This window comes from Sander lucioperca, chromosome 4 (genome assembly GCF_008315115.2).
Source record: "Sander lucioperca isolate FBNREF2018 chromosome 4, SLUC_FBN_1.2, whole genome shotgun sequence".
Taxonomy (NCBI): domain Eukaryota; kingdom Metazoa; phylum Chordata; class Actinopteri; order Perciformes; family Percidae; genus Sander; species Sander lucioperca.
Genome location: NC_050176.1, coordinates 14285170 through 14308932, shown reverse-complemented (window position 1 = coordinate 14308932; position 23763 = coordinate 14285170). Strand labels below are relative to the sequence as shown.

The 23763-nt window shown below is 40.1% G+C and overlaps 1 protein-coding gene across 2 annotated transcripts in view; it reads right to left on the bottom strand.

Moving 5' to 3' along the window:
- Positions 1–23763, bottom strand: part of sdk1a (sidekick cell adhesion molecule 1a) — a 261546-nt gene that overhangs the window by 110516 nt on the left and 127267 nt on the right. For both annotated transcript variants that reach the window (XM_031289561.2, XM_031289562.2), the window contains exon 5: positions 18962–19095. In XM_031289561.2, coding sequence (XP_031145421.1) covers positions 18962–19095 — 134 coding nt within the window. The remainder of the gene's footprint in view (positions 1–18961; positions 19096–23763) is intronic.

Here is a 23763-nt window from a genome sequence, read left to right as displayed (position 1 = left end):
AGATAAAAACCCATCAATCCCTTGTTTAACATGACCAAAAATGAGACGATGAATACAAATGTTTCATTAAAAATGATAAACAAACAAACATCCAGGCTTAAAAAGAAACAACAAAAGTACAAGGGAAATGTAAAAAAAAAAAAAAAAAGAACATGGGTGCCATGTTTCATTACATTCATACTGTGAGCCTAATGATGGCATGAAAAAATTAGATATAATTTCCAATTCAAAGCAGTGTGCCACTTCCGCAAGTTTGCGCCTCTAATAAGAGACAAAAAAAATATAAGTATATAAGTATGAAATATAAAAAGGCAAGAGAGAGAGGTAGTGAGGGATGAAATACATAAGGGAAAGTTGGAGCCAAAAGGTGGGGCTTTCAAAGTTCAGTGAGGTGGTGCTGCTGTGTGCCCAACACCTCCGGGTGAAATACCAGATGGAGAAGGGACCAAGAGAGACAAGAAAGGAGGGGATGCATCATTACTAAAGCAGGTTGTTACCTTGTTTTTTTCTTCTTCTTTATCCAGTATGCTGCAGGGTACTACCCTATCTCACACTTCTTCTTCACTGTCACCCCTTCTTTGTCTTTATCTCTCAACCTCTCTGCTATCACGTCTATCTGTCCTGCACTTGAAGAACTGTGCCTAAGAGACCCTCAGCAAAAGTAAATAAGCCTTATATATAAGGGGACACTGAATTTGAAGTGCCTCATTTAGAAACAAGTGGTATTCCAGTTAAGCATTCACTGTTCGCTGTGTAGTTTCTGCTTTTAACACAGTCCATTCATTGGGGACATGGCAGCGAGTGAAGGGATGAGGCCTGGTGGAATGTGACAGATCAATGGAGGGCAACATGTCCTGGCATTTCCTTGGCTACTTTTGGACACTTTCTCCCAGTCTTAGCAGATTAGAAATGCAATGCTGTACAAAGAATATTTTTAATCCCTTTAGGAAACTTCCTTAAAGATAACCATGCACAATATATAGTACTGTATATTCCTAAGGGCTAAAAGTTAGGATTGTTTTTTAAAAATCAATTAATTAATGTATTAAGTTAAGGCCCCTTTACTCTGTGTGTTTTTGTGGCTGTCCCAGAATGACGTCTGTCAAAATCTGTGCACCGTGAGACGCATCCTTTTGACTCACTTTATATAATTGACATTCCATGTTGTCCTCTTTTCCCTGGTCACCATCGGTTTTACAACCTGCATTTGCTTTCCACCATCAATTAATCGCACCATCTGACATGCCTAAAACTGATATTGTACAGTCTGAAACAGATTTACTAGAACCATCTTGCACATTTTGGCGTGCAATTTACTTGTGAGAATGTTGTAATAGCACATTATCTTCGATCTATAGAATAATTTAAGCTGGAAACAGACTTTAAGATTACTGAAACCTCATAGACACTCCAGACGACCAACCACCAACATTCAGATTTGTTTAAGTCTTAGCAGCCAGAATGGAGCACATATTGAATGACGAGTGAATACAGAAGACAATAAACTGGGCGATATGAAGGCAGTTGCATCATGGGGCCATTGACTAAATCCTGCCAGAACACAAATACATGAGTTTGCCTTGCTATTTCATATATTGCAACTCACAGAGAAAAGAAACGCTAAATTTAGATGAGATGACATTGAAACAGGCCTAGTCCAACTTGGTCTGGAACAAAAGACGTCAATTTTTAGAATCGGATCAACCACTGTAATGTGTGTCCCAGCAATTATTCTATAAAATGTCAGAAAATAGTGCAAAATGTCCATCAAAATTCCCCAGACCCCAAGGACCCTTCAAACTGTTTTTTTTTTTTGTCAGACCAACAGTCCCAAAATCACAAAATAGCCAATTTACAATAACATAAAGTAGTAAAATGCTTACATTTAGGAAGCTAATATTATCACACTAATTAAATGCTCCAATGCAGAAAATATAATCAAATCAGCCAATTATTTGATAAGTATCACTAAATATCACTTAACACTTCAGTAGGTCACCCCTAAATATTTTCTGTTTACCTGAATGTAATGCAATAAAGCAAAGTTCACTCTCACAATCACTTCCACACTGACCGACTCCGTGTCCTGTATGTATAAGTGCACATGGGTTATGCCTGTGTCTTTATGTCTCTGTATATATATAAAATGATCACTCACGTGGGCAAGAACAGTTAGGGTCTGTGTCTGATTAATGGCGTAATTGATTAAGTGGCTCAGAGATTGATTGGTTGGGCCTGGCTATAACAGATTCATTAGAACAGTGATAGATCAGTGAGATCTGGCTGCAGCTGTTCCGCCTGACTCCGGCCAGCATGGCCTGGTAATGGACATCATCTGTCTGTCTGTGGATCACAATATGTCCACACGCACACACACTTGTGTGTGTGTGAGTGTCCTCTTTTCTTCAATCACTCTGAACAAACAGATGGGGGAGAAGAAAGTGGCGGGGAGGTAAGTAGGGATGAGGAGGAAGGAGGAGAAGGGAGAAAACTATTTTTGGATTAAAGGCCCTGTTGATCTATTCCTGTTTTCAGCATCCCCTCTCAATCTTCAACTTTTACACTCTGCCTCTCTTTCTTCCTTCCAATCCATCTCTATCGTCTTCAAAGCTTTCCCAATTTCGCACTTGCTCACAGCTCGCCTCTTTTCTTTGACTTTCTCTGGTACCCTATCCCTCTGTCCTCATCTCTTTTCTGCTATGCCTCACCCGCTTCTCTTTTTTTTTTTTTCTCTTTTTCTTCCACTAATTATTTTCAAGTACTTTGAAAAACATTGACTTACATACACACTGATGCAGGGGACAAGAGGACAAGCACACAGTCATACATAAGTGCGTATGTGTGTGTGTGTGTGTGTGTGAATTTGTAAATGGGTGTGAAACGTAGCTGCATTTTAGCGAGGTAAGGAAGTAAAAAGCACCACCCACATAGTCCATGGTGTCAGTTCAACAGCTAATGAAGAAATGGGATATATGTGTGCTTGTGCATAACTGTGAATTTGAGTGTTTTTTATATGTAAATGTGTGCGTTTATTGGTGTGAGAATATGAAACATTACTGGCTCTATAAATCACAATATATGTACAACATGTATTTAACATGTATTTTTGGCTTAAAAGTCGAACTTCATTCTTGACCTTGACTATGACATACGGCCAAAAGCGACCGAAAAAGCAATTAAGAGGTCTTTGAATTTAGATTATCTAGAACTGCTGTTTCCAGGGTAAAAAAAAAAACTATGTCAAGCTCATGTATCATCAGGAAAATGTATTTAAAGAATAAAAGTAAAAGTACTCAATGCAGAAAAACCCTTACATTTTAGAAACTGAAAATGATCAAAACAGTTCTGTCAATCAACTAAGTGTTTAATCGTCTAATCATTTCAGTTGAACTTGTAGCTCTATATATCGTTGAGCTGTTGTTGAATTTATAATAAAACATCGTATTTCATAAACTCTGCTTAAAAACCAAAACGTAGCAATGTACTGTAAATGTAGCCTTAAAGTTACTATCAGTATTGAAAAGAAGCATCTTCTCTACTTTGCTTAATTAACACACACACACACACACACACACACACACACACACACACACACAGGACATCATATTCACATTACAACTTACTTTAAACCTATTTCCTAAAGCACCAGTATCTACAAATATTTGAGCAAATAAGACCCAAAAAAGTCAGTTTTAATTTGGTTTATTAGTGGTGCCTCTGTGACTTCACTGAGTGAAGCTACTTTACAGTTTTTGCCCATTGCTTACACACTAAAAAACAATGCTTAGACCAAAGCCTCAATACCTAAACTTATTGTAGCATACCTTAAACACAGTGTAACCATAGCTTAAACACATTGTGAACTTTGCACTTTGTTTGCAAATCTGTAACACACTTATTGCGAAACACTACACACGTTTTCTTACATTAGACACTTTGTTCAAAAACGAAATCTCCTGTTGTCATTGGGAAAACACTGTTCAAAATGCAAAACTCATCTGGAAATTGTAGGCACTTACATACACACCTGAAAACACTTCTGAAACACACGTCTGAGCCTTAGCAATACAGATAGGCCTCAGGTAAGCCATTCTGAGAACTTTGCAAACATGTCAGAGTAAGAGGAGGACAAAGAGAGAGGGGAGTCGGACGTGGAAGAGACATTGCCCCCCCAGTCCCCCACCACACACACACACACACACACACACACACACACACACACACACAAGTATCCCAATAGCAATTTATCCAGTAATTGTTCTTATTTCTTTACTTTTGTTGTTGCTAAATTTGATGATTTGTGATTCTATTTTTCTTTATTTCTGTAAGAATGTTTGTTTGTTGTAAAAACTCTTGTTTGATTACTGAAGAAATTCTACTTCTGAGTTTCACAGAAGACTGAGTCTGAGAATATGACAATAAAAATAGTTCAACTTCAGAATTGTTGTCATGGTAATGCTAGTAGACAGTTTTTAAAAGGCAGCAAACAGCCTCACCTTTATCCACAATTTTTCCATCTACAGTGTCAAATTATTTCTCGGATGGTTTAGTTTAACAGGACTCCTTCTTTGTGTTAACAAAGAGACAACAATTGTCTTGTTTACTACAGTAATAGACAATTGTATATATAGTATATTGACCATAGATTGTGTTTTGCACTGCAGTTTCTCTTGAAGCCTTTCTACATTTTTGTTTTGTTGGGTTTAGTAAATGCATGCATTTTGTTTCTTTTGCTGCAGAAATTCAATGCCGAAAATGAATGACCCATCTCAGAGTAGCTTTATAGAATGTACAGTCTATGAAAAAAAGAAGACAGAGACAGAATTGTCCTAGTACTCGTCTTCCTCTCCCTCGTGCAGGCAATTTCCTCCTTTCTTTGTGTTTATCTATATTGTTCAAATAGGACCTCTTTGATGTACTACCATATGATCATGCGATTGAAAGAACCTCAACACCTGAGTGTGTTTCCTAGATGTCAATCAGCTGTGATCGATCTATTTCAATCAATCAGCTGCTTCTCAGTAGCAATGGAACAAAATCCAGGGGATATATTTGTGTTTCAATTTACAATATGAACAGCTGTTCACTTTGACTTTAGCCTATACGTTAGGTTTAGAACATGTTATCTGATCAGACATACAGAGTGAAAGCATTTGTAAATATGGCAGTAAAGATCCATTGTTTTGGTCTTGGTGGAGCTTGTGTGTAAAAGAAGTTCAAGCATTTTAAATTTGTGTTAAGTGTATGCATTTTGTGTCAAAGCAACAAGAAATGTGTTAATTGTATAGCCTACACAGACGGATGTTGTGCTAACTGCGTTAAGAGTTTAGGAAAGTTGTTACAAGTTTTGAAAAAATTGTCATAGCAATCGTAAAAAACTGTAAAGGGAAAGAAGTCATTCAATAGATCAGAGTGCAATTTACGAATGCCCTCTGCTAGAGTACAAGGCACAGCCTGTTGCGCTTACTGTAACGCATGTTTCTAGGATTTCAAATAAAAAGTGACAATTCTATTAGTAATTTGTTTTGAAATGTTTATATATTTGACTTTGTCAAATATCGCTTTACAATTTGCCTCTCATTTTCACACACCGCTTGAGTTATACTGTATATTGGATAGAGGTTCAGTGTCCTACTCCAGGATCCTTTAACATAGAGAGTAAAAGAGTAACATCCAACCCTGCTATTAGTGGACGGCCTGCTTTACCTCCTGAGCCACAGGCACAACTAAACAGTTTCTCAATTTAATTTCCATAAAATCTACAAATAAATACCATTACAGAAATTGTATCCATATTGCTCCCCCCCCCCACACACACACACACACACACACACACAACAAATGCTAAGTCAAGCAGCAATGACACTATCACCTCCTTCCCTCTGCCATTGAACATAGTAATACCCCTTCCTCAGCATCTCATCATCTCTCCTCCTATTTACCCATCTTTATCTTACTTCTGTTCCTCCAATCCAATCTTTCCTTTGCTACTCTACCCCATCATTCAATTTTTACCCCATTCAATATCTTGTTGTCTCTTCCACTGCTATTGCTTCAAATTAACATCTGCTGACTGGCCTGCTACTCCAATAACCTGTTACGCCCAGCAGGAATCACTGACACACAGAGACAATCAGTGTGTTGGCATGCACAATAATATTTCATTTATATTCGGCATACTCTGAAAACTGTTTATAAAACCCCTGAATACCAGTATGTGCTGATACAAGCTGGCATATGAACAGTGTCTCCCGTTGGGTTGCTCAGTTTGGAGTCGTGAAGCCTCACACATTTCCACACAGTGATGAGTATCAAAATAAAGAACCACTACTGAACACAGTGGGGGAACTGTAAAACGTCTGTTTCCATGCACACAGCGTCCAACATGAGGCCTTAGCTGGAATAAAGCTCCTATTCTTGATATTATTGGTCATGCACTCTCACTGTCTGACACACACACACACACACACACACACACACACACACACAGTCTTGGGTTGCAGGGTGTACAGCGATGTGGCGATAAGGAACCGCCATGTGACTGACAGGATCATTAAAATCACAAGCACCACACTACTTATCTGCGCACTTGACACCTCATTCTGCATCCCGTGTGTGTTCCGTGTGTGCTCGTGCATTTCATCTCTTTAAAGGGAGCTGAGATGGTATCCCTACCCGAGTATTTGCCTGGAGAAGTGCAGATGACGATAGTACATCAACTACGTTAACGCCTTCATCGGTCCAAACCCCCCCCTGCTTGTTCTAGTAGATGCTGCTGGGATGACTGAACTTAACAAACGTATCAACACACTTGATGTACACACAAAACTCACACAGAGCATCAACGTCAGGACCCCGGTCTGGAAGCTGAAGCAGTAACAGTTGACAACAAGTTTACAACGAGGCTTTGAGTTATCTAAATATTTTAGAAACTCGAGCCTCAATTAATGTGCACTTTGGTTTGTGTGATTTGTTACAATACTGATACTGACAGGTGATAAGTAAGATTCATACTTATTTTTCAATAACAATAATATGGATAAGGAAAAAGATAGAGGAAGATATGGAACTTAAAAAATCACATACTAAATGGTAATTGCAAAATTAGTAAAAAAACTAAACTAAACGTTATTAGATCATTTTCCAATATTGTTCCGCCCTATTACCTTATGTAGCAAACCTGTGTCTGAAAAAGTGCCAAGATGACCAACAGAATGATGGTCTGTTGGTTAATAAACAATTCTGTGTAAGCTGGCCGCGCACGTCATAATCCAGCCCGCTATGTTGGAGTATCTATATAGCAGTCGATATCTGAAAATGTGTTATTATAAAGTTAGCTAACGTTAGCTCGGCAACCAAAGCAGAGACTGAGAGAGCTGTCATAATATCTGATATCATCAGTTTTCAATTATCAGACATGACTTAACAGATGTTTGTCATTATTACCACAGCTAAACAACTATGGAATTCACTATACGATATGAAGCCTGCTTTGAATGTACAGTAATGATCAGAATAATGACATGTACATTAAATTGGTCTGGCTTTCTAGATAGATATGAACTATCAAATTCTTGAAGTTGACTTTAAGAAAAAACCCTAATTCATTGGTCAGTGGCACACTTAAACCTAGGTGAAACCAAGTATGTACTTGATTACCATAATGTTGATCCATATGATAATTTTCTAAACATTATGTTTTCTTTAGAGTAATTAAAAAAACAAAGCAATGGAGCAATGGAGAAAAGTCGTTCAAAATGCTGGCTCAAACAATGCAGTATACAGTATAGACGAAGATCATACATCACAGTGCCCTGACTAACTGGTGCCTTGCAATAAACAATGTTGTAACAGATGTAACATTACAACTTTCAGAGCTTCTTCCTGCTCCTCCTGCTCTTCCTCTTTACCTCCACAGCCTCTGCTTGTTCATTGATTCTTAGAAACTTGTCCCAGCGTCTGTGACTTTTGGTCTGTTTCCTCTCCCACTGGACACCTCTCTCACTACCTGCCTTTCTGTTGCCTTCTTTTTCTCTATTGACTATTCCCGTCATGAATGGAAAAGGATTTGGAGACAGTATAAGTGGGTGTACGAGTGTGAAATGCTCTGTCAAAGCCTTATACATGGGCATCCATCCTAATCTATTTCATCATGCTGTAAAACACACTTGCAATTAAATCCATTACTACGTGGAACAAGTAGAGCATACACACATAGCCACGCACAGTTCATTTGTCATACTGACACAGTCTATGAGTCAGTTTCCTGTCCATCCTTCCGTCAATCCATCTCTCTGTCTGTACACTGTTTTAATTATAGAACCACGGAGGAGCCTCATTACACTGAGAGAGAAAGAGAGAAGGGACTGAGAGAGAGAGAGGAAACAGACAGAGAGGGGAGATGGGGATCAACAAAGACAAGCCTGATCCCTTTGCAACTGAAATATTGACTATAATAATTCCAGACACAATCAGCCGTAGCAGGAGTTAATCAAAGCACTGATTCATTAGCCAAACCTCTTTATCAAAACCACTGAGTATTAGTGTCTATTTGTATGATCGTCTGTGTGTGTGTGTTCCACATCTGTAGACTTTAAATGACCAGACTTTCATTACAAAAGAGATCATTGTAGTCCTTACACAAGTTTCAATCTTTCAAATTAACCTGGCAGGTTATAGATATAGTAAGTGTGCTAGTCTGACTCCAGCATACTGGTACCAATAATTCAAGGTTTATATGCAATTACATGCATCAGTAATTCTGTTAGGTGCCCTCTAGGATGGTTATCTACGTAACTAGCCTTCCGACAGCTTGAATAACAGGCGTCCTACGCAATCTCTACTTTAAAAGGATCGACTTGAGCTGGACCATAGTTTCTTTGCAGCGTATAAATAATTATGCAACTACTTACAGTTTTTTCTGATTGCTTAAGCGCTAATCGTGAATCTTGTAGCACAATTTCTAAAACTATTAATACGTATAGCAAAACCACTCACTGAGTTTGCAAAACTAAAAGCACAAACACTGCTTTGCACTCATTTTGCAATTTTGTAACACACACTTTGCAAAACTGTAGGCACAATTCACAGCACAACACTCTTTTTGCAGAACTTTAAACACAACTCTGTGCTTACACTCAATTACCACATTTCCAACACACTACTAGCAAAATTATACACATGTATGGCTATCATTAACACTATTTTGCCAACTGTCTGGCACACATTCACATGTGAAAACTGTTTTAGATAATTAGTTCACTTTGCAATCAGCCTAAGCACTATGAATAAGCCACAGGTAAGCTGTCTGTGTGGAGTACAATGGAAGGAGCAGTAAGAGTGAGAAGAGTGAGAATCAGAGGAGGCCGAGGAAGAGGACGAGGACGTGGACGTGGAGTTGAAGAAATTGGAGGGAGAGGACATGGACTTGAAGAAGCGAGAGGGTTAGAGGAAGTTAGAGGAAGAGGACAAGGAGGAGCAAGAAGAGGACGAGGAGGGGAAAGAGGAAGGGTAAGAAGAGTAAGAAATAGAATAACTGATGACATCAGAGCTACAGTAGTGGACCATGTCATCAACCATGGGATGACCCTGAGGGAAGCTGGCCAACGCGTTCAGCCTAATTTGAGCCGCTACACTGTGGCAAGCATCATTAGGACATTTCGAAATGAGAATCGGTAAGTACTTTGTAGCACTGCCATACTCTAATGAGAAACACAACAGTACCATACATGCAAAAATACTGAAATTGTTACTTTACAGAATTGCTAGACGTCCAGATGTTGGGGGCAGAGGAAGAATGTTCACTCCAGAGCAAGAGACCCATATAGTGAACATGGTGATTGCCAATAATGCAATAAGACTGCGCGAAATACAGCAGCGCATAATTGATAATGACACCATCTTTCAAAATATACACAGTGTAAGCATTTCTGCACTAAGTCGTGTACTTGCGCGCCACAGAATAAGAATGAAGCAAATTTACAGAGTTCCTTTCGAGAGAAACACAGAACGTGTAAAGCAACTGCGATATGACTATGTGCAGGTAAGCTATAGTGTCATTGGTTCTGAATTTGGAAGTGCATACTGTAGTGCTGTGCATGGGCCTGATGTGTTGCATTTGTTTTGTCTTGTCCAGAGAGTGATGGAACTAGAAGCAGATGCTATGGGACATGAGCTACTTTTTGTAGATGAGGCCGGTTTTAACCTCAGTAAAACCAGGAGACGTGGCAGGAACATTATTGGACACCGTGCCATCATCAATGTCCCAGGACAACGTGGTGGTAACATAACCATGTGTGCAGCTATAAGCCTAAATGGTGTTGTTCACCATCATGCAATAATAGGCCCATACACTGCACATATTATTGCATTCCTGGACACCTTACATGACATGCTCACTGTTCAGAGACCAGAGCATACCCGATATGTCATCATATGGGACAATGTAAGTTTCCATAGGGCTGCTTTGGTCCGCAACTGGTTTACGGACCACCCATTCTTCATGGCACTCAACCTCCCTCCATACTCTCCATTCTTAAATCCCATCGAGGAGTTCTTCTCTGCCTGGCGTTGGAAAGTGTACGACCGTCATCCTCATCAACAGGTAGCCCTTTTACAGGCAATGGAGGAGGCATGTGGAGATATTGATCAGGCATCATGTCAAGCCTGGATACGGCATTCAAGGAGATATTTCCCCCCGGTATATATATATATATATATATATATATATAATTATTATTGTTTTTGTTTGTTTGTTCTGTCCATGGTTAAGACTCGGTTTGTATTGTAACAGGAAATGTCTCTGTATGTGATACGCTGAACTGTCATGCACCAAAGGAAAAAGCAATAAAAAAACTTGAATTACAAAGTTAGTTAGTTATTTTTTGGGCTCTTCTGCCTTTAATGGATAGGACAGCTAGGTGAGAAAGGGGAAAGACATGCAGGAAATCATCACAGGTCGGATTCGAACCCTGGACCTCTGCGTCGAGGCATAAACCTCTATGTCTATGTGCGCCTGCTCTACCCACTGAACCAACCCGGCCACAGAACAAGTGAATCTTTGGCTTTTTTTTTTATTAATAATAATAATTATCAAAATACTTGCAGATTCATTTTCTCAGTTCTCAGTTTTTAACTTCAGCACTGGAAAATAAAATGCACGGACAGATTTCAGCTATGCTCTCTCCAGTGTGCAAAAATCATTCAGCTTCAGGGTCGCGTCTTTCTTCAACGAGTGCCAAAAAACTCTTCACTAACAGGTACACCCGGTGTCTTTTTTTACCTTACCTATCTCCCTTTTTTGTGTTTAGTTGAGTGAGATGTTCTTTTCTTCTACTTTCAGTGCTAATCAATGAAAATGTCATTACTGTAATTAATATTATCCTTTGACCCAATCTTTCACAAAATCAAAGGAACATGTTAGTATTTGATCTGAGAGCCGCTGCTGTTGACAATCATAGTTTAGCACCCATTAAAAAGAAATTCTATGCAGGAAGGTCCGCGTTAGCCGATAGAAGAAAAGTCTAGCATACTCTATGACCGTCACTGATAATGAGCCATTTTGATCTCGCTGTTACATAGAATATTGGCAGCTGCTTCCAAACATTACCATAGATTCTGCTGGTTAATAACCAAGAGCAGTCATTTGAGAGAGAGAGAAAGAAAGATTTAGAGTCACTGTTCAGTGGATACACCTGCGTTTGAATCAGGGGGTGGTGAGTTGCAGCATCCAATTTGGCATTTGTTTTGTTTTTAGGGGTCACCAGCCAAAAAGTCTGAGAGAATCACTACTGCACATCTGTCTTCTCTACTGCACGTCTGTCGGTAGTCTTCTCTCACTGGTATGACGAAAAAAATCTCTGGAGACATATTCCCTAACCAAAATTAGAAGCTGCAAGACTATGCACGTGTCCTATCGACATGAAGCACACTGAGGCAGATTATGGCACAGATCATTACGTTGCCATGTTGGTTAAAGAGGTTTCTATGGTGTTCCTTGAAGCCTAGCAAGGCATGATGCAGCAAAATGCAAAACACCTTGAGCGGAAGGTGCAGCATTGGAAACAACGACTGCACACAGGGGATTCTCTGATCTTACGTTTAAGCTTTTAAATGAGGGCTCACAGGTGTTCGGGTTCTACCACACTACAACAAACTAACACACACACACACACACACACCACACACACACACACACACACACACACATGCCACACACACATGCAAACATGTGCATACACACAAACCACATGCATTCCACCCCACAAAAACACAATCACTCACTCTCTTCAGGGACACTAAAATACCTCCAATTAGATGCGCCACAGAACAATTGGGATGGGACCTGGAGCAAAGACACAGACACACACACACACACACACACACACACACGGATGTTTTGACACACACACACACACACACACACACACACACACATGAACAGAAAGATCCACGGCAGGCTCTAATTTAAGAGTCAGTGATGTGGAAAGGAAGCATCTGGAAGGGAGGGAAAGAAACAAATGGCACAGAGACACACAGGCATGCATAAAAATAACAACGCAAACATAATCACCGAGCACACACACACTTATAGAAACAGGTTTCAGTGTTCGTCAAATACTTCAAAATGTGTATTTATAAAAGAGGCAGTAACTTGAGTGTCTTGTGCCATAAGCTGTTTGAATGTTCCAAGCTAAATATAGTTTTTCTTTTTTCTTCATTCATATCTACTTTCCCAGCCAATTCTGTGTGTATATGTGACACTGTGTGTCAGTCCGGGTTATATGGAGGCCAGCAGAGTCAAAAGATGCTACACAAGTCTATTTCAGCCCCTGACAAAGGCGACTCCGTCACTTCTCAGGGTCACGGGGCAACAAGCCTTGCTTGATGGAGGCAGGGGGGAAGGGGTGTGTGTGTGTGTGTGTGTGTGTGTGTGTGTGTGTGTGTGTGTGTGGAGTCACCAGGGCGGTCTCCAACAGGAGGCGTAATCAAACTCAGACAGACTCTCTTCCAATCACCAAGCCGAGGTAATCAAACTCAGACTCCCACACCCTCCCCAACATACACACATGCAATGATTAAGGTTACGAAAGGTTATAAGGTTATTTTACAATGCATTTATGCATTTGGACCCAATCTGTCCCTGAGCTCTCTTCTGTGTTGCTCTTGCGGCACTGCCTCGCCTCGTTGTCTCTTCTTTGTGATTGCTCTGCTCTATATTTGCTCTGTATACAGTACTTGAGGAAATAACTGCATACTGATTGTCTCTGTTCTTTATTCAGCAGAATCAACTTTATAACTCAAATCATTAATGTGCAGAACTATGAAGCTTCAAAGACAAGCTGGAACGTCTTCCAACCTTCTTGTGTTCAAGAGAACTTATTTCTGGAAACTTTGTAGAAAGTTTGCATTGACTGCATTGTGATTATGGAGGTACAATATGTAGAGCATTTTAAAGGGGAGCTACGCAGATTTTACTTAAGATCAGTTCACTAGTCATGGGATGTGCGACTCTGTCGCACCACGGTCATCTCAACTTGGCTTTGGAGACTAATTTAAATGTAAAAACGCCTGTGTTACAAAGTAGTATTGTGGAATTTGAAAGATGTTAGCATTTATGCGGCAACAAGGGTCTAACAACAAGATGCAACCAATTGCATTTGGGGACTATAAGTCAGGACATGTTGGCCTCTACTAGAGGTGTGATGAGATGTCGCGATACCAATACTACCAAGGACAGATTCACGTTAAATCAAGCAGTGTCAAAGTTCGATACTTGAGAGCGCGTAAGCACGAGCTTCTCTGCATGTTTCACAGAGAACGTGGCTCAGCTCTGACACGACACAAAGAGCTGCGGTGCAGACGGAGAGGGACTACATCGCCTCGGCAGCTTGTTTAAAGTCACAGTGAGTCTTGGCAATGCCGGTAAAGTGGTCGTAAGTGGGGTTACAGTTTTCAAAACTTCACGGAGACAGCGTTTGCTGCAATATAAATAATATAATGGCGAGATTATGGTGCAGTTAACGTTCCACTTCCGAGACAGACGGGCACAACAGCGTTCTCTATGCCCTGGTGACTACCGGATGTTGTAGGGCGAAGCAAGGCAACTTTATTTCCACAGCACATTTCAGCAACAAGGCAATTCAAAGTGCTTAACATAAAAGATTTAAGAGCAAATAAAAACAAAAATATTTGTTTTGGTATTACAGGGGAAAAGTACCAGAAAAGGGTACCGTTGGGTACTGGCACCAAATTTTAGGTAAAAATGTGAACAGTAACCATCCCTACCTGCCACTTTTAAATCATTGTGTGGCAGCATTTTGGATTCCCGGAGGAAACGTTGCAGTTATTAGGTCTGAAGAGGTTAGTTATACAGATGAGAAGCCATTTGAGTTTGTGGCAAAACCTTTCACAGTGCTCGTTTTTTTATTTTGTGACTTTCGATTGAATAAAAGACAAGACACGCCATTGAAGTTTTCTTTAAAATAGTGTTAAAAACTCATCTCGTCTCGTTAACCCAATATCGGGTATTGTCTCGTCTCGTGAGCCAAGAATGAGCCTGCATCGATTTAAAGAAAAAAATTTGAACTGCCGTGTAAGTCCCCAAACTTCATGGAAGTGAATTACTAAATCGCTGGAGTACTCTGTGTCAAAGAAAGTCAAACTCGGTAAGCTGGCGTTTTATGTATGCACGTAATATTCTCATCTATTTTTGCAGTTCAGCAATCATTAACAAGTGTGACATTACTGTCTTCTCTATGGAAAAGATAAAGGCAGTTGATCAACTATTAAGCCCAAAGCTGAGATAGCATTTAAAGTGCTACAGTAATTATATCAGCATAAAGTCGTCTGCCACAATCTCCTGCCCTCTCTTTCTTCTCATCTCTCATTCTGCCTTCTGTTCTTTTCTCCCGCCTACCCTGCATGCACTCTCCTCTCTTGTTGTTATATACAGTATATGAGATCTGTGCATGCGGGATCATAACTTCCCTATCTTGGGTTGTCTGAGTTCTTAAGCCGTTTTGTCTCGTTTCTTCATTTTGTAAAGTGCATGTCTTTCATGATGTCCAGATATGCGTAGTGTTTCTGGGCATGTATCTTTAGCATGTGTACATTTGCATGTCTGTGTGCTTTTATGTGTACGTGTGTGTGTGAATAGTCCTCCAGTGACTGCTCTCTTTGGGGATATTTTGCTGCTCTAATGGTCTGATGTACAAATCTACAAAGACTTCCACCACTGTGAACTGAAGAGAAGCACACAGACATGCCCACGCTCTTCTGGGCAACAGGGAGACTGACTGCTGTTTTGATTGACAGGCTAAGGTGTGTGTAAATGTGTGTGTGTGTGTGTGTGTGTGTGTGTGTGTGTGTGTGTGTGTGTATGTTATAGAGAGGCAGAGAGAGATGATAGCAGGTATGCATGAAGCTTAATTAATTGGAGAAGGGATCCTCATGTCCTGTCACTAACAGAAATGCCCTGAGGCAATTAGAACTCCCTTTCTTTCTAATGCAAACACACTGACTACACAAGTGTATACGGTAACTCAATGACCAGTTCTGCACCTTGAATTTGACCCTCCCTCCCCGGAGTGGCTATGTTGATGTGAATCGTGTTGACTTGATATTTGGACATGTTGTACAGCACGTGTTACTTTGAATATTTAAGATTCATCTTCTTCCAATCTGTCATGTTCAGTATGCAGTGGTAATTGTCTTAAAATCTCTTCTAACACCATATGTTGTCGGTGGTGCTAAAAAAAAAAAAAAAAAAAAAAAAAAGAAAAAAAGAAAAGAAAAAAGAAGGCTCCAGGAGCTGTTTCTGTTAGAGGCGGGCTGTTCTTTCAATGATTACAGTGTATGACCTCTCACCAAGCTGTTGAGCTGCTATCAATTGTGGCTGTTGCAGCTCGACCACGGATGACAGTTAGTGCTTTTTATTTTAAGCAGTCTAGGCCACACTTACAGGATAGTGGGCAGGGACACGCAGATAATGGATCCGTCAAGTAGGCAGGTCATATAGCGGGTTGTGTACCACTTTTCTCGGCTCTTACAGGCTTTGTGGATTAGCCAAAAGATTTTGAGTGTCAATCTTAACACAGCATGAATGTGACAAGCAGGTCTTATAAATGCAACTGCATACGTGTTAATACCTGTGCTTGTGTGCAACAGACATACAAAGAGCTTTTTTCCACCAGACAATAACAGGTTAGTTGGTCATATTCTCAGTCTACATCCATAACTTACTTCATTCATTTTTTTCTTTTCTGTCTCTTTCTCTTGTTCTTCTCTGATGAGCGCAAGGCTCAAATCAAAGTAAGAAAGGGGAAGAATAGGAAATAGGTATCTCATTTATTCTGGTAAATTTCTGAAAAAAAAGTCAACATTTTTAGAAATAGAACATTTGACTGACAGCTATGAACTTCTGTCTTCACATCCTGTACAAGCTGCTTAATGGAATGGATATGTGAAATGAGGGGAGACAGGAAATCGAAGGAGACAGAGATAGGACAGGAAATGTAAAAACCATAACAAAAAAGAAGAGGAGGAGGTGCAGGTGAACACAAAAAAACCACAATTTGCATGAGTTAATTCACATGTTGTCTTGCATCAGTTAACCTGGTGAATTGCTCATCACTTCAATTTAATCTCATTTACACAAAATGGAAATTTCCCTCAAATTTCCTGCTAGCAAACCTTGACTGATCACTATCATTAATAGACCCAGTCTCCTGCTCAGTTTGTACACTCAATACAGGCATATTTTCAATCCAAATTCACAATTGATTTTTGCAGCCCCTTTTCCATTTCCAAAACGAACCAACCGACCAATGGGCTGCTAAAGGTTTGATATACAGGACTGACTTAGAAAATAAAGCAAGAACACATATGTTTCCATGTTTCATTGTTTGTTTCATTCTGTCATCTTGCACTTCACATCATTTTGACTCTTTCACTTGTCCTCCAGTTTTTATTGAATCCCTCATTCCTCTCCAATCTCAATAACAAATAACTGATTCAAACCTGCTGCTTTATAAGCAACAAGAAATGTTTATTGTAGAAAGTACACACTGATAAAAAACAAAAAACAAACACACACACACACACGCACGCACGCAGACGTTTATGGCCGGAGACTGATCAGTGAAGCCTTACTAAAAAAACGCCCAAGGGAGAACTCCACTCTGACAGCTGTAACAAGGTACTGTGCGTATATTTATGTGATTGTGTGTGTGTGTCAGTGTGTGCATTTGTGACAAAGGATGCCAAAGGATACAACCCTGTAAAGAGAATCTAATTAAAACTCTATACAGCCACAAGGGACAAAGTGCTCCCTCCCTCTCTCCCTCCCTCCCTCCCTCCTCCTCCTCTCATTTAACCATAGTGAACACTTCAGCTGAAGCACTGTTAGACAGTACAGTTTAATCTCTGGCCTCCAAGGAGAAGCCACATAGGGAGAAGGATATAAAGTGATTCAGCGATAAAGGCCGTGACTAAGGCAGGAATACAGAGGGAGAAGCAAAGAATTGACATATTAGTTCTTGTAAGTGTAGCCTATTTCTTCCTAAATGAACAAATGGCTGCATGCCATTCATTAACCAAACATAATACATTCATTCAGGAGTTCTTGAATTAAAACTATGCTGCCATGACATAAAAACACATATCAACAGGCAATGGAAACTATGATTTTAATTATTTTTTTTAAATACCAACAAACAGCCAGCAGTATCTCTATCAAAACTTGTGTCCAGGATTTAGGCTATAATAACCTACACATTTCATCAAAAAAGACTGTGAATTTCAAAAAATAGTGCACTGATAAGCAGCTTGCTAACATTTGGGATGTGGGTACAGATTAGTAAAATACCCATATAAAAGATCAAAGAGTAACAACTCTTTTATTGTCTTGCTTATCTCTCTTCTGCCTTCACTAACATCAATGTGCAAAACATTCAGGTAAAAGGGCCTCTCATGTTTTCATTCAAGACCTTCACCTTCATTCAAGGTAATATATTTTAGCTGTGAGTAATTAACATTTTTGCTGAAAGTTTCCAAACTAAAACTTGGCTCTCCTGGCTGGTATTTGTTCTCAGCCAAAAAAAATGTGTGGGGTTAAAAACTCTGACTTGGACTCGTAACACCACTTAACATCACTCTACGATCATGGAGTCAGACCGCCATTGTAAATAAGAACCTGTTCTTAATGACTTGCCTGTAAAAAATAAATAAAAATAAAGGTGAAATGATTGGGCAGTGTTAAATTATAGGTCAACAAGACTACCTGAGTGGTGAGTCTTCTCTGATGAAACAATCTGGCTGTGTTACGTCAGTTTCAGCTGTTGGAATCTCACAACTTCCATCCATATGATATCAATAATTTAAGCTTCTCAACTTACTGTAATAGACCTCCTGTGTTTGGATCAAGTAGTTTACAAAAAAAGAATGCCTGCAAATTCAAAATGAAGTTGATTACATCAGTTTTTCTAATGTGTCAGATACGTATTTAATCATCATTCACATCCTCTGCTGCTCGTCTCCTTTCAGGTTGTATGGACGGGTTGTCAACAGTAATTATGTCGCCACTCGAACCGCCTTCTGAGCCAACAAACAGTGCAGATTGCAACTGCATCTTTGAGTTTTTAGCTAAATGAATTCAGATCCATGAAAGTGCTAACAAATCACAAGCCTGGTGATAAAACCGAGAACCCAATCATGCTCCAGTCCCCAAAAGCCTAAAAAAGGTGAACCAAAGTCAATTAATGAAGGTGTCGCAATTTCTCAAAGACTAATCTTCTAATCCACAATCAGTCCTATTTGATTACTAAGCTTCTTTGTGGGATTTATGCTGCATGGCTTTATTCACGGCTTGTGACTTGGTGAACGTACACCACGTTAATAAGCAGCGTTGATATTACACCCAAAGCTTTGAGAATCAGGCCGAATGTTTTTTTGTTTTTTTTACCTGAGATGCTCAGGTAGACAGCAGGACTTGTCACATTCTCTCCTGTCATCTCGTTCACCGCCTCTACGTGGTAACGTCCAGCGTCCGCTGCAGTGGTTGCTAAGACGACCAGCTGATTGTCCAAAGTGATTGTACTGTAGGGCAGAAAACCACAGACAACGAGGGATTAGAAAACACAATAGCAACAACCAAAAGCAAAACCTGCCTTCTTCGTGTGTTTCTCCGTCTCAGACAAGAACAAACTGCTCAAACTAAGACTCTGACAAGAGGAGAGTATTTGGTACATGGATCATTTAGAATTCATATGGGGGAGAAGGAAACGTTGAATACATTCATCAAAAAGGAAAGAGGATTCCGAGAGCTTAAATAAATCTCTCCTTCTGTCTCAGATTGATATGTGGCTCATTTTGTCTCTTTCATTCTTTTGGCCATTCTTGTTGTTTGTGTATTGTCTTGTTCTTCCTTCTTTACACTGATCCATCTTTATTTCCCTGTGTACCAGTAGCGATCAATACAGCACAAACATACAATATACACAAGCACACACAATCACAAACCCACAAGATCCAACACTGCTCTCATATGAACACATAGATGAGAAACAATCACTTACAAACAGACTTTGTTTACTGTTGCTTTTCAGGGGCGTATAATAGGAAGAGTTGATTTTGCAGGGAAACGGTGTGGGAGAGGACAGCGGGAGAGAGTCGAGGAGGGTAAAAAATATATTCGTAGAGCTCAGATATTCCTGTGTTTGAACTTGTATGCCTGGGAACGGATGCCGCCAGGAAGGAAGTGCAGGTTGATGTTTTTAGTAATGCTTCTTGTGTTTTTCAGCATGTCAGTGAAAGTAAATCTCCCAATATTCTAACCTGAGAACTGACACTGAAATAAAATCAATACGACCAAAGGCAGGATATAGCATATTAAAGTGAGATGATAGTCTTTTTATTCTTATTGACTTGATTACCTGATTCTGTGCCCCCGCAATACAGTTACATACGGCATGCTGTGTTAAGATTGTAAAGCGCTGCAAGACAAACTTCAGCTTTGAAGATATATAAATAAAAAATAATAGAAGAAAGATATGCAATGTGCACGATCCCAAATACTACATGTTTAAACACATTTTGTCTTTGGAAAAGGAGTGTGCTAGATCTGGACGGATATCTTTTTTGAACAAACATCTGCAAGTGTATGTGTTTGTAAGATGTGTGCATTTTTCTGTGAGCATTGTTTAGCAGTGCTGAATTGGCAGCAATGTGTGCTCCCCAAAACCGGATCGGCACAGTGCCAGTTGGGCGTGGTTTCCACTCAATTTCAATGCACACAAAGCAGCACATGCCACTTATGCCGACCTGAATCTACACCATATCACGTGTATCATATCACTTGTATAATATCACGTGTATCAACAACAAGCTGAGTCCAAATAGACCCAGCACTAGTCTGTCTTTGCCAACACTTTTAAAGCTGGAAAAGATTGAACTAGATTATGACAGCATAGTGACTACCTGCTGCTGTTTGATTATCAGATGATCACCTCATATGGCGCCTCCACTCCATTGGTGCCGCAGTGTTATAAGCGGCATGCTGGCAATACCAAATTGAGCCCAACCAATATGATCTACCATCATCCACAGCTTAGAGATGATCATGTTGATGCACCCATGGACTTGAGATCATGATAGCTCTTAACAGTATACATGGAGGTGTTTGTATGTGCAACACGTGAAGAAAAAAAAACTGATGATTGAACTTCATATTGATTGAGGAGAGAGGAGAGGAGAGAAGAATGTGGGGATGTTTCACACACACACACACACACACACACACACATAATTCCTCAGGTCTAATTTTATTCAGTGTGATTTCCCAGAAGAACATCCACAAGAGTCAGAGCCTCAACCTCAACACTGACACTCTATTTGTGTGAGTGTATGTTGCTTTGTGTGTGCATGTATGCGTGTGTGCACTCAACCGCATCTCACTGCCTGAAATAGAGGCTTTACCAAACCTTTCTCCTGTTCTCCACAACTTGTTCCACAGTGAGGATAGATTCTGCAGCCTCACCGAGGTCTATAACGCAATTTATTGCTGTTAAGCTCATTAACTGCACTGACCAGCCCATTTTATCACATCTGTTTTACCCAGCACATGCTGATTAATAGACAGAGAAGGCATGCTTCCACTTGCCTGTAGAGTCTAAGGAAGGAGAGAGCCTGGGAGGTTTGAGAGAATCTAAATCCACCTATTAAAGGAGAATTCCGGTCGATTTTAACACATAGCTCTGTTGTCTGTAAATTTGGAGTGCTGTCAGTGGCGAGAAAAACAAAAACAATCGGTGCTGCCTACACCGTGTTATCCTCCTGCTAGCGTTAGCACCCATGAGGCTGAAACCGGGCAAGTTTTAAACGTGCTTTTAGCCTCTTAACATGTTCGAAATGTCATTAAAAGTGCCTACCCATGTAAAGTGATTCCTTCTGAGTGAACGCAGTGAATCTGACTGCAGTAGATGTGAAAGAAATGCATAAATGTTGTGCTAATTCAGCTCTGTTTAGTTCCGGTGTTGAGAAGGCAAGAAGAGTGCTTAGGGACCGTCTACAAACTACAACACCGAAAAGAGATACAAAAATATTTATTAATTTAATGATTAAATAAGGTAGTGTCTCCAAACTTACCTCAATTATAACTTGTCTCCTGCTAGTTGTACTACAGCACTTACTTTTAAAAAATAAGCATATGCCTATTTTTGAAAAATAGTTTTGTATCTCTTTTCGGTGTTGTAGTTTGTAGACGGTCCCGAGGCACTCGTCTTGCCATCTCAACACCGGAACTAAACAGAGCTGAATTAGCACGACATTTATGCATTTCTTTCACATTAGACAAATTAAGATAGCATATTAACAACTGAAAATTTGTTGAGATCAAAGTCTTTGGTCATGCAGTATTTTTCCTCATTTACATATCCCATTTATGTGTACTATTTACATGTGAAATTACTTGTGATGACACTGTCTGATGGCTACAGTGATTTTCTTCACACTTGGATTGGATTGGTTCCAAATTGGGAGGTCTCAGGCTTGATTTCCAACATGGAACTTTTATAACGAAAAAGCGAGACAGAGGGAAAGATATTAAATATGCCAATAAGATGTCGGGCAACAAGGATTAGAGGATCTAAAATCACGTGGATTTCCCTTCAAAAAAATAATACATTTTACCCAATTTGTTCTGAGTAGCTGGAAGTTGGTTATACACTCTCATCCTAAGAGTTACAATATAAGTAGTCAGACACACTTGCAGGCATACAAATAGGCATGCACATGAGCTGCTTTCGTGCGTCTTTTCATTCTGACTGATTGGCTGAACTGATGTAGTTGAGATTTAATAAAACATAAATTCAACATATGACTTTCTGCTCTCTTTTAGTTCTACATTTAATTAAACTGGACAAAATTGTTCAGGCTTTTAATAAAGACAAACTCAATTGTAAAACAGTGCACGACTCTGCATGCTTATGCGTGTGCATGTGTGTGTGTGACAGTTTATCCCCAGGCAGAAGAGGGAAATTAAAATACAGTAATCAACTGCATCCTATTCCCCTCTCCTCCTGCATTCCTCCCTGTATCCCTCACCCAAGCTCAAATCATATAAAACAGCCTCTCTGCCTCTTTCTCTTACAGTATATCCAATTTTCCATTCCCCCTCAGATTACAATCTGCACATTTGTTTCTTGGTTTCATCCAATTTTCTTTGCGTTTTTCTTTCTCTAGCTGTCTCTCTATCCCCGATCCCCCCCGACTGTCCCATCTTACCCCCCCCCCCCACCCGGACTCTATTGAACCAAAGCACCAAGCCAGATTGGTCTTTCATTAAGTGTCTGGCCCCAAGACTCTTTTTTAATAAACAGAAGGGTGTCTGCAATGCAAGGCTGAACACACACCCACCGACACACACACACACACACACACACAACTAGTGTGAGCTAATTACCACACACACACACACACACACACACACGTTGCAGGCTAGAGGATGAGTGAGTGAGCCTGCACATAAATTTGTCTTTTACTGTACATCTAAGTGCATCTAAATGTGTGTGTGTGTGTGTGTGTGTGTGTGTGTGTGTGTTTGTGTGTGTCTGTGCGCGCGTGCGTGTGTGTTTGTCAGGTCTGGGGACTGTCTCTCCTGCCAACAGAGTCCACCTCGGCCCTGTCTGCCCTCCTTCTCTATCTCCGATAGGCAGCGAGCCACCTTCTTAAATCTAACTGTTACTGACATACAAAAGCTCCGGGTGTAGGAGTGTGGCGGCAGGACAGGAGGAGGGATACTCCACTGTAAACCCAGTCCAGACAGCAGAACAGGCTTTTGGCAGCTTCATCTCCAAAGCAAGTGCCAGCCAACCACCCACACGTTACACTGCATACATACACCCACACCCACACCCACCCACACACACACACACACACACACACACACGTTTCTTCTTACACAGACACTCACACAGTTAGGAGCATTCACTGTTCCTTGCTGCTGTTTTAACCGGATGTTTGCTTTGGTGTTTAAGTCAGTTGACACATGAATACATTCTCTGTTGGACTGATTGATAGTTAACGTACACAACTTCATACCTGCTGAATTGTACATTATGTGTCTCGGTGTGTGTATTGTGTATGAGAGCCTGTATAAACCCTGCTTAAAATTAGGATTTTGTTTTTACAAACTTTATACCGGGTTGGGGGTATTCACATTTTTGAAGCATTCCTGCTTTCAAAATTGCCTGTCAGCTTGAGTTGTGG